The sequence below is a fragment of the Ochotona curzoniae genome, unplaced genomic scaffold (assembly GCF_017591425.1).
Source record: "Ochotona curzoniae isolate NIBS_2020 unplaced genomic scaffold, NIBS_Ocur_1.0 contig_3819, whole genome shotgun sequence".
NCBI lineage: Eukaryota > Metazoa > Chordata > Mammalia > Lagomorpha > Ochotonidae > Ochotona > Ochotona curzoniae.
The window spans coordinates 1,323,529-1,339,873 of NW_024466004.1; the positions used below are offsets into that span (position 1 = coordinate 1,323,529).

Below are 16,345 nucleotides of genomic sequence, written 5' to 3' on the forward strand. Positions count from 1 at the left end.
GAACAATGATGGTTGTGGTATATTTTATTTACAGGAATGTGAAATATATGGAGTTTTATACAGTTGTGAACAGTGTTTGGAATTTTTTTTTAAATAACTTCTTAATAGTTGTAGTAGAAATTGGGAAAGACTCAAATTTTCACAAAAAAGCCAAGAGCAGTTTTATTTGGGTGCCAAAGATGAGTGAATGCTCACCTTCCCTAGTCCAGCCAGCCGTAAGGAAAATGAACACATGGTGTCAAGGTAGAAACGCGTAATGATCACTCACCAGCAGCTCATGGGAGTCTTAGATGTTCACAAGCACACGTCATTCCACTAACTGCTGTCACCGTGTCCTTCCCGGCAGGTTCTAGCTGTTTCATCTACATTAACTGATGTGAGAATCAATCTAAATCTTAGCAACTTCAGGCTTTAACGTGAAATCATCCAAGCTCTCACGGGAATGTTTTTCTCTCTCTGAAAGCAGCACACACTGTTGTTCTGCAGCCATTCCAAAGACAGCACCTCAAAAGGTCCAGAAGGTCCCAAAGTTGAGTCACAGCAAGTGCCAACTAGGCTGCATGTCTTCTAGGTGTGGTGAACAGAGTTTTGAGAAAGACATGAGAATTGTCAGGTAATCACTGGGGGACTGGGTACTGAAGCACCAATGCAGACAGCTGCAGTAAGAGAAGCTGCAGTCAGTTATTTCTTCCATCAGTAAATCAGCCTTTTCTAGGCTTTGGTCTAGAAGAAGATGATTTTTTTGTGCTTCGAGTTGGGGATCTGTCCTTTTGACTTTAATCGCCGAACGGCCTCCCTCATATGTTTGGGTTGTAGTGGTGGCATTTCTCCCCACTTCTCACACACATCCAGTGCTAAATGGGGTGAGGATAAAGTTTGATTATCATATAAGAATTTATTAGTCACATAATCATTTTGAGTTGTATAACTCTCATTAATGTATCCCAGCTTGTAAGAAAATAAACCATAGCATTTTCCCTTCTAAAAGTTATACTAGACAATGTGTCATATTACCTTTAGTACATATCCTACACAGGGCTTTATTTTTTTTTTAAAGATTTATTTATTTAGGGCCCGGCGCGGTGGCGCAAGTGGTTAAGTCCTCGCCTTGCACGCCCTGGATCCCATATGGGCGCCGGTTCTAATCCCGGCAGCCCCGCTTCCCTTCCAGCTCCCTGCCTGTGGCCTGGGAAAGCAGTCGAGGACAGCCCAAAGCTTTGGGACCCTGCACCCGTGTGGGAGACCCGGAAGAGGCTCCTGGCTTCGGATCGGCATAGTATCGGCCCGTTGCGCTCACTTGGGGAGTGAATCATCGGACGGAAGATCTTCCTCTCTGTCTCTCCTCTCTGTATATCCGCCTTTCCAATAAAAAATAATAAAAATAAATCTTTAAAAAAAAAAAAAAGATTTATTTATTTATTGGAAAGTCAGATATACAGAGAGGAGGAGAAGCAGAGAGGAAGATCCTCCGTCCGATGATCCACTCCCCAAGTGAGTGCAACGGCCGATCCAAAGCCAGGAGCCAGGAACCCCTTCTGGGCATCCCACACGGATGCAGGGTCCCAAAGCTTTGGGCTGTCCTGGACTGCTTTCCCAGTCCACAAGCAGGGAACTGGATGGGAAGTGGAGCTGCTGGGATTAGAACCAGCACACAGGGGTTTATTCTGGGCAACAGTTTAATACTCACTGCTTAAAAAAAAAAAAAAAAAAGTTTTACCAGGATCCCAGTGCAATAGCTCAATTACCTAATCTACCTACAAGTCCTGACATGACATATGGGTTCCAGTTTATGTCCCAACTGCTCCACTTCCCACCAGCTCCTTGCTTGTGGCCTCCTGCTGGGGCAGTGGAGGATGACCCGAAGCCTTGGGACTGTACACCCATGTGGGAGACCCGGAAGCAGCTCATAGCCCCTGGCTTTGGATCAGTTCAGTCCTGGCCTCTGGCTATTTGGGAATGAACCAGTGGATGTAAGATTTTTCTCTTGTTTCTATAAATCTGCCTTTCCAATTAATAAGAATTAAAAAAAAAAATTTCCCAGCTCAGTAAAATCAGTCAGACTGCTGACTCAATAGCAAAGGGGCAATCCCCAGGGGTTACATATCAGTGACAACAACCCACAATCTCACATCGTTCAGCCCTGATGACTACTTCCTTTTCATATTTAATTTTGGCAGTAAAAACAAGCTGGTCCACTAAAGAAAAATATAAAATCAATGTCTGTCATCCTGGGGTGAGGATAGGAATCAGGGAGGGAGACTTCCTGGATGGATCCTAACCCCAACACGGAAACTGCAGAAAAAGTGTCATACAGGGCTCTCCATGTTGTGAGCTTCTAGTGCAAACAGAAATTCTCATAGGTGCTTTACTATATTCCTTAGTAGAGATAATCTTGAAAAAAAGGCCAGCACAGGTATAATCTAGTATTTGTACCCATCACCACTTACCTTCTTCCACTACCTCCCCGACGAAGACCTTGGAAATACCAGACATGGCAATAACAACGTTCTGAGACACTGAGGTGCCGGTAATGGACTGAATCAGCTTGAAAAAGAACAAAGACTGTGATTAAAACAACCCAAGATTGACATCAGCACATGGTACTAACAAATGAGCCTTGCAGGGGAAAACTGCTTCCTAATGCCTAGAGGCTAAGACTATTAGATGAGACTTCAGCTGCGTAAATGTCTTACTTCATAGTGGAGACTCCTTAGTTTACAAACTGGAATTGTTTAAATAATCGAGGGCATGTTATTTGTGTTTCCCTAAATAAAAACAGTAGCTTGCCCAAAACGTTACTTTAAAGTTACTTTAAACCGCCAGTGGACAAGGCTGGAGTCTGAATCATTCCTAATTTAAGATGAAATGCAGGGCCTGGGGCTACCACCAGCATCCCATGTGAGTGCCAGTTTATGTCCCAGCTGCTCTACTTCCCATCCAGCTCCCTGCTTGTGGCCCTGGGAAAGCAGTCGAGGATGGCCAAAGATCTTGGGATCCTGCACCCGCACGGAAGCTCAAAGCTCCTTTCTCCTGGCTTTGGATGAACTTAGTTCTGGCCATAGCAGCCATTTGGGGGGAGTGAACCAATGGATGGAAGATCTTTCTCTCTGTCTCTCCTTTTCTCTGTAAATCTGCCTTTTAAATAAAAATAAGTATCTTAAAAAAAAATAATAAAAGCTGGCAATATCACATAGTGATTGTCCTTACCCTTTTAATGGCTGCCTTCGGGAAAGCTGACCGGCGATACATTTCGTAACGGTTCAGCTGCTCCTCCGAGAAGGAAGAAACCAGGATTCTAGACAAAGAGTCCAGTGAGTAAGTTGGCTTATAAAACAGTACTGGGTAGCAAGTTAACAAAGGCAAGGCTTGGATGGCAAAGTCTCAAGTAGTTAAGCATTAGGCTTGGTGCTTAGGAGGGACAGATATTTGTAAGAACTTGGGAAAACATGAATCACAACTCCTTTCATCAAGGACAGAAACAATGTTGTATCATATTATTTGTTTTCATTATTAGGCTCTATAATTTTACCTTGCTGCATTTCATACGGATGGCAAAAATTTTAAATATCAATATACATTCAAATAAGTAGTTTTCAAAGTTATCAAGAACAATTCTATGAATGCGCGATTCTTTCAGACAGACTGCTGGCACGGTAGTTCCTGGGTGCAGCACTTATGACACCCTGGGGGCATTAAGGACACCCACATCCCCAGGGGCGGCCCTGCTCCATTTCTTGTTTACTGTATGGTGGTGATCCCCACCCCTCCTCTTATTTTTGAACAAAAGTTTATTTGTAAATGTACAACAGGCTCTAAGGTAACACTTCATTTTAACTATGGGTGGTAAATGACCTCCGGCCAGGAATCCAGATGTTCGGACAGGCATGGGGTCAAGGGCAGCATCACTGCAGGCATAAGGAGCAGCTTACTTTTTGCCAGATTTCTTAATTTCATTTGTGGCCAAGGGGCCCTTCCCTGCGGCCTTTGCTTTTACTCCTCGAGTTTCTTCTGGTCCTCTTCCTGTTTCTGCTTGAAAGTCTTACCATCCTCATCTATCCCCTGGTCTGCTTCTTGGATTGTCTCAGGGGTTTCTTTCAGCCACCTTCCCGCTGGACAGGGCACCTGCTGCCCCTTCCCCAGACCCTGGCACTGGGAGCAGAGCTGACTCCACTTTTGATTCCAGTTTCCTATTAATGTGCATCAAGATAACGGCTGAAATAATTGGGTCTCGGCCACCCATGTGGGTAAACTCAGATGCACTTCTGGGCTCCTGGCCAACTCTGAATTGGGCAGGCCTTTTGGAAGTTAGCCAGGAAATGGAAGATCCCTCTTTCAAGAAAAAAAAAATTTAGAAAATAAGCAAATTTTAAAAAACCACCAATAGCCAATATAGAGAAAAAGTTGTAAAATGAATCCTTACTATTTAATACTAAGCTAGAACTATAAATTAAAAGATAATATTTCAATGTTAAGCAAGTATTAAAAAGAATAGTATTAGAATGTAAAGAATTTCATAATATGGGCCTGGTATAATGGTTCAGCAGGCTAATCCTCTCCCTTCATGTGCCAGGATCCTATTTGGGCACTGGTTGGTGTCCCAGCTGCTCCACTTCCCATCCAACTCTCTGCTTGCGGTCTGGGAAAGCAGCAGAGGATGGCCTAAAGCCTTGAGACTCTGCATCCATGTGGGAGACCTGGAAGAAGCTCCTGGCTTCCCTTGGGAGTGAACCAGTAGATGGGAGATCCTCTTGTCTCTCCTTCTCTCTGTAAATCTGCCTTTCAATAAAAATAAATCTTTTAAAAAATTTTCATGCATGCTTGCAGAGTATGAACTGGAATACTTTTTTAGATTGGAACTTGGAACCATAAAAAGCCTTTGAAAATGCTCATATTTGGGCCTGACTGGTAGCCTAGTGGCTAAATCCTCCCTTTGCATGTGCCAGGATTCCATATGGGTGCCAGTTTGAGTCCCAGCTAGTCCACTTCCCATACAGCTTCCAGTTTGTGCCCTAGGAAAGCAACACAGGATGGCCAAGACCTTGGGAACCTGCACCTACATGGGAGATCTGGAAGAAGTTCTTGGCTGCTGACTTTGGATCAGCTCAGCTCCAGCCTTTGTGGCCACTTGAGGAATGAATTATCGGATGGAAGATCTTCCTCTCTGTCTTTCCCTCTCTCTGTATATATTCTTTCCAATAAAAATAAAAAATAATTTTTTAGAAAGAGAAAAAGCTCATATTTGAACCAGCAATTATACTTCTAGGATAAATATGTGAACATGTACCCAAAGACACCTCAGAATTCTGTTAACCTAAAAGATTCAACCAGAATAGTTACAGGATTGATTATGTTTTACCTGAGCCACAAAATGGGATAGAGAACAGCCATTAAAAATGAATTTACTGATAGGAAACTATTTAGCTTTTATACACCATTAAAAATATTTGCCTAAATTATTAAGTTTAAATGTGTATACTTAAACTTTTGGTAATGGCATTAATTTTGTTAAAAAATTCTCTCAGTTATTTGAGGTGAACTAATACCACTTTTATAATCAGAAAATATAACAGAGCTATTTTCAACTAGAACGAGATTATATCCTGGAGGTAAAACTATTAGTACGTAAAATACCATACATAATGAGAAAAGAAGATTATGAACAGGATTTGACAATTTTCTTAAAACAAAACATCTACTTAAGATAGAGAGGCAGAAACAGCTTCCATTCACTGGTTCACCTCCCAAGTGACCACAGCACCCAGGCCTGGGCCAAGGGGAAGCCAGCTACCGGGAACTCCATCCTGGTCTCCACATGAGTGGTGAGTGGCATCAGTATAAGGAGTTGGGCCTATCTGCTGCCTCCTTTTAGCCAGGACCCAAATAGACATTTGGACATGGGATACCAGTGTTGGATTAGCTTAGCTCATCGTGTCACAATGCTGGGCTGGCCCAAGTACTTAGCATTTCCCCTCCAATCAATCAAAACCCACATAAAATACTGATGTGTACAGAAAATATCTTGGATCATATTAACAGAAGCATTATCACCATAAATATTTTGGTGGTAGAGTGATAAATTTCTATGCCACAATAACGTATTAATTACTTTATTTCCTCTTGTGCTAGAAATTTAGGAGCCAAGAACTATTCTTTGGATTTGTGTGGTTAGGTCAGGGCCTTGGAAATGGATGGCCCAACAAGAGACTTACTGCATCTTCTGAATCTCATCTTCATCTACTTTCTGTTTCTTCTCCTTCTTTTCCTTGGTGTCTATTTTCTGCTTTTTTGCTGCAGGAGGAAGCAATGAGTCTTCCCTTTCGGCTGCCGTTAAATCTGAGGCATCCTGACTCTTGAGCTGGGAAGATGAGAAAGATTGTGACATATTTTTGTACCTATCCATAACATAGCAAATCCATTTATTGAGTAGTTTTTTTTTTTTTTATTATTCCTGGACTGGGGTCTGGTGCAGTAGCCTACTGGCAAAGTCCTCGTCTGGCACATACCAGCGTCCCATATGGGTGCTGGTTTTAATCCCAGCAGCTCCACTTCCCATCCAGCTCCCTGCTTGTGGCCTGGGAAAGCAGTTGAGGACAGCCCAAAGCCTTGGGACCCTGCACCGCGTGGGAGACCTGGAGGCAGCTCCTGGCTTCAGATCAGCTCTCCTGAAAAGAAAGGCTGTTAAATAATTTAGCTTTCCAGTTCAGCTATGGTTATAGTTTCAGTGTCTACCAGGATAATGAAATGGCAAAGACCATGAAAACTGCTCCCTGGGCCTACTCTCCTGCCTTGTTCTTTATCAGGAATATCAGCAGAATCCTCTCTATCCAAGCAGTTCTGCTTGAGATCTGCAGATGTTTTTCCTGCTGCCAATCTCATTTAGACAGCATCTCAGAAAGGAGGCCCTGGGTTGCGCCTCTGGCCTTGCAGCTGAGATGCTGGCTGGAATGACCATGTCACCTGCTGGAGTGCCTGGGTTTCGGGGCTAGCATTATGGTGTAGAGGTTTAAACTGCTCTGTGTGATGCTGGCATGCCTTATGGGTGCCAGTCAGTGAGTGCTGGGGTTTGAATCATAGCTGCAGCTTTTAGTTCCAGCTTCCTGCAAATGCAGACCCCGGGAGGCAGCAGGTGGTAACTCAGATGGCTGAAGCCCTGCTCTCCAGGTAGGCATGCTGGACTGAGTTTGAGTTGCTGGCATTTGGGCAGTGAGCCAATAGGTGAGTGTTTTCCTGCGTGCCGGCCTCCCTTCCCACAAAACCCTCACTTTGGCAGTTTTAAATAAGTCTCTCCTACATGTAGTATCCTTTTCTTCCTCTCTACTTCAATCTCACTGAATATGAATGTATTTATTTCCAATGACAAGACTGAAAACTTTAAAGTCAGGTTTGTCTCTTACTATTTATATAGCTCCCCCCAAAACATTTAACACTTTTGTTCATGTTCAATGTTTAACACATCTTTTTAATATAAAATATTGAGTATGTAATAAAGTTCATTAATGAGATTTTAGTTTTGTTTTCCTTAAAGAAGACTCAGACTGGGCCCAGCATGGTGGTTAGAGGCTAAAATCCTAGCCTTGAACGTGCCAGGATCCCATATAGGCGTCGGTTCTAATCCCGGCAGCTCTGCTTCCCATCCAGCTTGCTGCTTGTGACCTGGGAAAGCAGTGGGAGATGGCCCAGTGCCTTGGGACCCTGCACCCGAGTAGGAGACCTGGAGGAGGCTCTAGGCTCCTGGCTTTGATTTGGCTCAGCTCCAACTGTTGCAGTCACTTGGGGAGTAAATCCTCAGATAGAGGGCCTTCCTTTCTGTCTCTCCTCCTCTCTGTATATGACTTTGCAATAAAAATCAATAAACCTTAAAAAAAAAAAAGAACTCAGATTTAAGTTCAGAGAAGAATATGGTCAGGGAGTGTAGGGTGGTGGTTGGGAGCGGGGATAGCATATCTGATAACCTTCTCATTTTCTTTCTAGTTATTTATTGTACAAGTTTCCTAACCTCTCTGTGCTTCAATTTTAGTGATTGACATTTTTCTAAATGGTCATCAGTTTTTCATAAGCTTCACACTGATCTGACCTAAACTGAAAAACTAACTTTCCATTTCTTATTCCTGCCTATACTGCTGTGCACAAGCATTTCAGAGAAACAAGTCTTCATTTTCTAATTTATAATTTTTAGGTACTAATTAATTTGCATCTGCTTTTATCCTCATTAACTCCTTGTTCCCATACATTTTTGGCTAATTTTTTTCCTGATTTTTTTTTTTAGTTGGATGCTTACTTGTAGCAGAAAAATATGTCAAGAGGCTGGCATGGAAGTGCCTGGGTGTTGATGCCTGGCTCTGTTCCTGATTCCTGCTAGCATGTAGCCTGACAGCCAGCAAGGAATGGCTCCAATGTTTCAAGCTTTTGGGGGTATGAATCAGGAGATGGGAGAACTTTTTTTTCTAGTAAGTACCTTTTTTTTTTTTTTTAAAAAGGAATTAAAAATACATAAAGCTATGAATTTTTCTCTAAAACAGGCTTTTGTCAAATCTGAAAGGATTCAATACAATCTTCTGTTAGTTAATCTAAGGACTATTAAATGTCCAGGTTGTTAGTTTTTTAAAATTACTATTCTTGTGGGGCACTTTGTTGTTAGTTTCATGTTTATTTTACTATAGTTACAAGATGTGGTCTGCAATAGTTTTTACTGTCAATAACTTTTTCCTAGTAGTCTGGTACATGTTCCATTTTTAAAGATTTATTTATCTGACAGGCAAAGTTATAGATATCATTGGTTCTGCTAGTTCACTCCCTCCATGGCCACAACCACTGGTATTTGGACCAGATCTAAGCCAAGAATGTTGAATTCCATCCTCGTCTCGCACATGGGTGCAGGTGTCACTTGGGCTATGTCCCGCTGCTTTCCTGGGCATTTTGACAAGGAGTTAGCTTGGAAGTGGAGCAGTGAAGACGGAACTGACGACCCATATGGGATTCTGGGGTCACAAGAAACTTCATACGCTGTGTCCCAACACTGGCCCTTGAGTAATTTTAAAAGTGTTTCAGAAGAGTAACCCTCCGCTGGCTGCAAATGCCTATATTGCAGTTGATTAGGCAAAGCATTCAAACTCGTTTTGTCTTCTAAACCGGGTTTGAATGTCTTTTAAAGAATAGCTTGGTCCATTGTTTCTTCCTAAACGCTCACCGTCTATGGTTGGGGGCAAAGACGACCCAGCTAACGGCCAGTCTAGGGGCTCCTAAGTTCCTTCTAGGAGGTTGGAGCTGAGACTGGGGTCCCCAGGGGTGCGCGGCTGGGCGACACTGCGGGGTTCTCCAGCGCAGCTCCACGATGGACGGACGTGGTGTCCCTTAGGTCACCGTCCAGGACGTCCCAGGAGCCTCAGCACAGGCCTTCAGCATCCATCCCAAAGCTCCCTGCCGCTGACTTGGCCTGTGCTGACAGGGGCGAAGACATCGAACGTTCCCTCAGACGCCGGGCCGGGCGACCCGCGAGCCTCAGGGAGCACGGTCGGCTCCGCGTTCCTCCCACACGCCCTCGGGCTGCCGAGGAGCGCAGGCCGCGGCGAGCCCCGCTCCTACCTCGCCCTCCTCGGCCGCAGCCTCTTTCACGTCCGCGTCTCCATCACCGTCCGTCTCCTCCGGGATGCCGTCCGTGTCCGTCGTCCCCGCGCCCCCGAGCGCGGCGGCCGTCTCCTCTGACTCTGCCGCCTCCCCGCCCTTGTCCGCAGGGGACTCGCGGGCATTGTCCATCACAGCTGGAACTGGAAGGCCCCGGCGATCTCGGTTCTGTCAGACGCGGAGTTCGCGATCGCCGCGGCGTCTCCGGGGAGCCGGCTCGCACCCGGCGCGCCGCGCTGACGTCACCGCTACCGGCGCTCGCTGGGGCCATTTCGAGTCGCGCGTGGAGCGGCTTGGGGGCCGCTGGGTGGTGAGGAGAGGGAAGGCGCTGGCTCCTCCGCCCTGGGCAACCCGCGTTGGTGAAGGAGCGCAGTTGGATTCACGGAAGGGCTTCCTCCCTCCCTCCTCTATCCTTGACGCCTCGCTAAACAGCGCGATGTTAACCTTTTCCTTAAACCGTGTCCCCCAGCGTCCCGGTGGACCTGAGAAGGCGGCTACCTCCCTGACAGGGGCTCAGACCGCCACCACTTCCCGGGCCCCTCAAAGTCGGATTTATCCCATTGATTCACGCACTCCGCAGCTTTTGGCCGCCTAGTCCTGAGTCAGGAGCAGTGCCGGCGGTAGGGATCAAAGCAGAAGCCGCCTCCCTCAGCCGATGATTCCAGCTCCCCACGACTCCGCTCGTGCTGAGCCGCTCAAACCAGGCTTCTGTATCGGCTGGGTTTATCTCAGCACCAGCAAAACGGACAGATTGGGCGTGTGTGTGCGTGTGCCTCCTTTGAACTTTTTCCCTTTAATGAGACCTTTCATGGTTTGACATGATTTCCTCTCTCTTGCCACAGAAGCCCGCGGTGGGAGGCAGGAGAGGGCGTTTTATTCACTCGTGTCTTACTAGACGTCCGCACCTGTGACCTATTCATTTCTGCATGCTTCAAGAACACTCTGGCAAATGTAGATGCGTGTGATCACATTCCTCCCTTTGTTTCCACACCGCCTGGGCGAATTACCGTATTTCCTGACCCGTGAGCTACAACCCCCACTCCCCGCCAAAACAAAACCTTGGCAAAGAAACGCTACTTGGTGAGGCGCGCACAGGATGCGGTCCCCTCGGTCCCTCCGCCCCGCTGACCCGCAGCCCCGCCGGCCGCGGCCACACCCTGGTCCACCTGCGCCGGGACGCGAACCCCGCCCAGCTAGGTGCGCAGGGGGCGGGGCATGGGCGCGGTGACGCGTGACGCCGGATCCCGGAAGTGACGCGCCCGTGGAGAGGGGGGGAAGAGGCGGGGGGAGGGGGTGGTGTCCCCGGCCGGTCCTGTCGGGGGGAGGGGGGGCGCGTTGCCCGGAGACGGAAAGTTTGGGAGCCGAGCCGGCTCGGCGGCGGCCCCGGGGTGCGGGGTGCAGGGGGCGGCGAGCCAGGGGATGGGGAAGGAGCAGGAGCTGCTGGAGGCGGCCCGCACCGGGCACCTCCCGGCCGTGGAGAAGCTGCTGTCCGGGAAGCGGCTCTCCTCGGGCTTCGGGGGCGGCGGCGGCGGCGGCGGCTCCTCGGGGGGCAGCGGCGGCGGGAGCGGCGGCCTCGGCTCGTCCAGCCACCCGCTCTCCAGTCTGCTCAGGTAAGGGACGCGCCGAGGCCGGGCCGGCGCTTGGAGCCCCCTCGGCTCTCCTCTCTCTGTCTCTCTCTCCTCCGAGGTCCCCCCGGGGCTGGCGGCGCGCTCCGGGGCGGCCGGGGCAGGCGGGCCCCGCGGGGCGCCGAGCCCGAGGGGGCGCGGGTGCGGGTCGGCGCGGCGCCCGGCTCGCTCTCCTCGGCTCCTGTCCTGACCCAGCTGCGAAGAATGGTGGGAGTGCCCAGGTGGCAGCAGCTCCGCCGCCTCATGGCACGGGGCGGCTGCCCTCTCGCCGGCTGTGGGATGCCGGCTGTCGGAGCTCACAAAAGCCGCGGGAGAGCCAATACTGTGTGCGTGCACGTATGCGAAACCTGCCTCGCTCTCCGCAGGAGCTCCCACTCCTGGCCGCTCTCCTGGAGGGGCTCCCCTTCTCCGTGGGAACTTGGAGCCTTCCACCGGGCTCTGCGGGACCTTGGCTTTTGTTCGTATCAGAATCCTCTCTGGGTCGGTCAGGTTCAGGGTCTTGGAGACCCTCCAGGGTACTTAAAGCCCAGTTGGTGGTTCCTTGGAGTGAACTTTGCGAGATTTGTCTGGGAGGGGGGTGGGAGGAGATGTCTGCTCATCAACAAATGAAAGTTTGCAAGCACTTGGGAAATTGAGGGATGCGTTGCACTGTTCTATGGTTTGTTGTACGCTTGAATCGGAAGCTGTCAGGCTGAGTAGATGGAAACCGCTTCTGTGTGGTTTGGAAGGGGGGTTGCACATGCTTGGTCAGTGAGTAAAATATGTTTTCTGCAGCACTTTCATAGCCTGTTTTCTTTTCCTTCCTTGTTCTTTTGAGGTTTTTGAGAAGTGGAAGTTCGTTTAGAAATGGCTTCGTTAAGCTTTTGTTCCCCATGAATTTATTTATGTTACTTCAGTTTGCATGATGCAGGACCCAAGAAGGCCCGGTTAAGTCTTTGAAGCTCTGAGGACCAGGCCAGGTTCTTACAGGGAGATTTTAGAAAGCGGTGAGTGTGAGAGAAAGCACCCTTCTCAGGAGCTTTCTTTAGGAAGCAGCAGACAAGCCATCCAGGACGGTCTTGTCCTTTTTGTCCAAGCCTCTGCAGTGCAGGCTTACAGTGAGTAGTAGAGGTTTATCAAATAAACAAAAATACTGACTGGAGTAAACTGACAGTGGTACTTTTGTAAATGTTAGTAGTTTAGAGGACGCTTTGGGATGGGCTGGAGCGCAGACCTCCTAGGAGGAACAGAACTGTGGAGGATTGGGGTAGTAGAACTGCGACCGGAGTATTCAGGTGGGCATGCCTAGGTCAGAGAAAGACGTGAGAAAGGAGGCTTATCAGGGACTTGTAGGACACCAGGAGGAGATCTGCTGGGATCTTGGAGCAGTTGGGTAGGATACGGGTAGATAAGAGTGGAGGGGAGCCCTCCCATGTGTCCATCAGTTTGACCTTCTCAGGTGGCTCGCCTGATAACGCACAGGTGCTCCTTGAATGCAGGTTGAGTGCGCGGTTGGGCTTTGCGTCTTGATGGGTTTGATACCGTGTGTTTCTGATCTCCAAATGGTGAAGGGAAAGACTGTGCAAGTTTGAAGGTGCCTCTGCCTCTAATGAGCAGATGATGTAGCTTTTGGAGGTTTGCCAGAGAGACTTTAACCCCCTTCAGACTGTCCCGCTAGAGTGAGAAGTTTCCGCTTATCTCCAGCCTTCAAAGTGCTGGTCAGACTTTTCTTAGAGCTCCCACTCAGAGACTTTTGAAATGTTGCCGTAGTTCTGACTGCCACGGAGTTAAGCAAGACCAGGAAATCTGTTGAGCAGAATGTTTTTTTTACTGCTGGTGTGTCCAGTCCCTGCCGTGCAGTGTAGGTGGCGTCTCTGATCGAGCGTTAGGAGAGCTGACTCCTTCTGATGCGCTCTGTGTCTTGTATGAAGACGAGATGCCAAAAAGCGTTGAAAGCTTCGTTCGTTGCCTGCTCGTTCCTGGGGCCAGCAGGCAGGGAGCAGCTGCGGTCACTAGTTGGATTAGATGTACCATCAAATAGATGTGGCTAAACTTAGTCAAAGGTTTCTGAATAAATGACACCGTGCACCTACGTGATCCTTAGGTCAGCATGTTCTCTCTGGTTAGGTTTAGAAGTGATAGAAAATGGGTTCTTAGGTCCCCAGGTGCTCCTGTGGTGTTTTACATAGAGCTATCTTAAGCCTTAGATTTGGTGTTGTATTAGCTGACTACTGCCAGCTGCACACCACCTTTGTCCACTTGTCTGAAGCTGTCGGGAGTAAGCGCCTACAGCTGCAGTGAGTCAAAGGTTCCAAAGGACAGACACAGGTGTGTGCTCATCTGTTTATGGTCCACCCTTTCCCTTCATCTGCAAAGACTGTGATTGTCCTTAAGCTACAAAATGTCCCTTGCCCTTCCCCCATCTTTGTTTCCCTCCCCCCCCCCCCCTTCCTCTTTTGTTTCTTAGACTGCTTGGGCTTAGGTGTTAGCTTTTTGTAGTTTTCTCTGCTGACCCTGATACTTAACAGATTGCTCTAACTTCTCTTCTTTGGGTCTCACCTTCTGTATTACGAAATAGCTCATTGGCTTGTGCTTTGCCTAGCTTTGGCCTGCCACTGTAATACTGATACTTACATGTAATAAGCCTCAGTCATCCCATTGACACTGAACCTGACAATCAGGTAGCAAAGGAAAACTTGTACTAGCAAGCCAGTTCTTATAAACTTGACTGTTCTCCCAGCCCTCATTTATTTTCTGTCCCTTCATTTAGAGGTGGTCAAAGGGTGTACTTAAGACTGCTTGGCCTTGACTCAGGCTGCCTGGATTCACAGGCCACCACTACCATTGTTGAGCTGCTTGACTCGCTGTAGTTTAATGGTTTTGAGCCTTGGTTTCTGTATCTGTAAAATGGGGATGATATTAGCTGTGGTATGGGTATAATCTCGTCTAGTGAGTGGAATGAACTTTTATTTCCAGCATTTTCTAAATCTTCAGTTCAGCATGACCTTTACCATGTTGTGCCTGCTGAATGCAGAGTGCCACATTTGACACATTTGAAATGGTGTTCTTTCCTGCTTAGAGGTCTGCTTCCTAATGATATATAAGGCAAACACACTAATGCCATTCAGGGATGAAATGGTTACCCATTGTACACTCAAGTGATTGTTAGATGCGCTTGATGCGTTTCAGACTTGTTACATTGTAGCAGCTCTCCAGAGTTAACCACCTTACCCATGCATGGTCTCTTCCTTTGATAGCTTATGTCTGTAACAGGTGATGAAAGAACTCAAAAAGGCAATATATGGTTAGTATAATTTCTATCCCCTATCTCCCTGTCATTGAGGGTATTAGCAGAGTCCTACACACCTGGTTAGGCCCCAGGCATATTGTAGTGTTATTATAATTTATGGTTACTATGACTGTTAAGCATTGAATAAAGATAGAATTATATGTAACTTGTGCATGAAGTGGAAATAATATTTTAGTTGGGCATACAAAAATAAATTTAGTGTTTTTGTTACTTAAAAGGATAAGCAATAGATCATCTGAAATGTCTGTTCAGACTAACTAGCTCTGCGGAGGTTTTGGACCCCCTGGATTATGCTTTCTGTCTTATTTTTTTTTTTTAAGATTTATTTTTATTATTTTTTCATTGGAAAGGCGGATATACAGAGAGGAGAGACAGAGAGGAAGATCTTCTGTCCGATGATTCACTCCCCAAGTGAGCGCAACAGGCCGATACTATGCAGATCCGAAGCCAGGAGCCTCTTCCGGGTCTCCCACGCAGGTGCAGGGTCCCAAGGCTTTGGGCCGTCCTCGACTGCTTTCCCGGGCCACAGGCAGGGAGCTGGAAGGGAAGCAGGGCTGCCGGGATTAGAACCGGCGTCCATATGGGATCCCGGGCGTGCAAGGCGAGGACCTTTAACCACTTGTGCCACCGCGCCGGGCCCTTTCTGTCTTATTTTTACATTTGATCTTAAAAGGCCAAGAAGTGGATATTTATCTCCTTTTAAAATGGTTGAATGGATCTGTGTCTTAGTTTATAGCTTGAGAGCTTAGGACAGGCACTGTATTGCCCTTAAGAAAAAAAAAAAGCTTTGTTGCATTTGTTTGAAAGGCAGTGTTATAGAGAGAGAGGGATACAGAGAGGTCCTTGACGTGCTGGTTCCTTCCCCAAGTGATCACCGTGGCTAGGATGAAGCCAGGAGCTTTATCCAGATTTTCCCTGTGTCTGTGCAGGTCCCCAAACACTTGGGCCATTTTCTGCTACGTTGCCAGGCACATTAGCAGGAAGCTGGGTTGGAAGTGGAGCAACCAGAACTTCAGCTGGTGGTCATTAGGGTGCTGGCATCACAGGTGGCAGCCTGACCCACTGCACCACTGTTGTCGTCTGCCCCATTGAAGGTGAATTCTAACAACTAAAAGGCCGAGAGATGCGAGAAAAGGAGATATGAAAGGAAAACAGATCATAGAATAGTTTGACTATAAATTGAGTTACGAACGCAATGCTCCTGAATACTGACTGGAAAGATAAGTGAAATGCATTCCTCAGGGTTCAGAAACAAAGATGAGCTAACCCAGAGGTTAGAGGTGTGGAGGGAATTGTCATGGTTGGGAAAAAGTCTGTACTTAAAATGAGGAGAGAAAAGTAAGTGAAGGAAGAGGAACCTATAGAGGCTTGCTGGAGAAATTTGAAAATTTATAGACAAGATAAGCTACTGTAAGCTAATTTTCACTCCATTTGTTTGTGTGTGATTTTTGGGGGGTGGGGTAGGGTGGAAGATTATCCCCAGACACAAGGTAAGAAAGTGTCCTGAAAAGAAATGAAGGGTAGGAATTTTTTTTTAAAGATTTATTTTTATTATTTTTTCATTGGAAAGGCGGATATACAGAGAGGAGAGACAGAGAGGAAGATCTTCCATCCGATGATTCACTCCCCAAGTGACCACAACGGCCAAAGCTATGCCGATCTGAAGCCAGGAGCCTCTTCTGGGTCTCCCACGCGGGTGCAGGATCCCAAAGCTTTGGGCTGTTGTCTGCTGCTTTCCCGGGCCACAGGCAGGGAGCTGGAAGGGAAGCGGGGCTGCTGGGATAGAACCAGTGCCCATATGGGATCCCGG

The 16,345-nt window shown here is 47.5% G+C and overlaps 2 protein-coding genes across 6 annotated transcripts in view; one reads left to right on the forward strand and one right to left on the reverse strand.

Annotated features, from left to right (window-relative positions):
* Positions 1 to 9: 9 nt before the first annotated feature.
* On the reverse strand, positions 10 to 9,852 carry TAF11 (TATA-box binding protein associated factor 11). 2 transcript variants are annotated; one of them, XM_040983226.1, is made up of 5 exons: positions 9,583 to 9,850; positions 6,210 to 6,355; positions 3,208 to 3,295; positions 2,448 to 2,544; positions 10 to 854 (listed from the first exon to the last, which is right to left on the reverse strand). In XM_040983226.1, exons 1-5 carry the CDS (start codon positions 9,751 to 9,753, stop codon positions 724 to 726), a joined length of 633 nt encoding a protein of 210 aa, XP_040839160.1. In that variant the 5' UTR covers positions 9,754 to 9,850; the 3' UTR covers positions 10 to 723. The 2 variants fall into 2 exon arrangements, with proteins under 2 accessions (XP_040839160.1, XP_040839161.1); XM_040983227.1 differs by lacking the exon at positions 2,448 to 2,544 and having other exon boundaries at positions 9,583 to 9,852.
* Positions 9,853 to 10,882: 1,030 nt separating this feature from the next.
* Positions 10,883 to 16,345, forward strand: part of ANKS1A (ankyrin repeat and sterile alpha motif domain containing 1A) — a 189,451-nt gene continuing 183,988 nt past the window's right edge. For 2 of the 4 annotated variants that reach the window (XM_040983229.1, XM_040983231.1), the window contains exon 1: positions 11,009 to 11,231. In XM_040983229.1, coding sequence (XP_040839163.1) covers positions 11,041 to 11,231 — 191 coding nt within the window. In that variant the 5' untranslated portion in view covers positions 11,009 to 11,040. Of the gene's footprint in view, positions 11,232 to 16,345 lie in introns of all 4 variants that reach the window. The other 2 variants (XM_040983230.1, XM_040983228.1) reach the window with 2 other exon arrangements.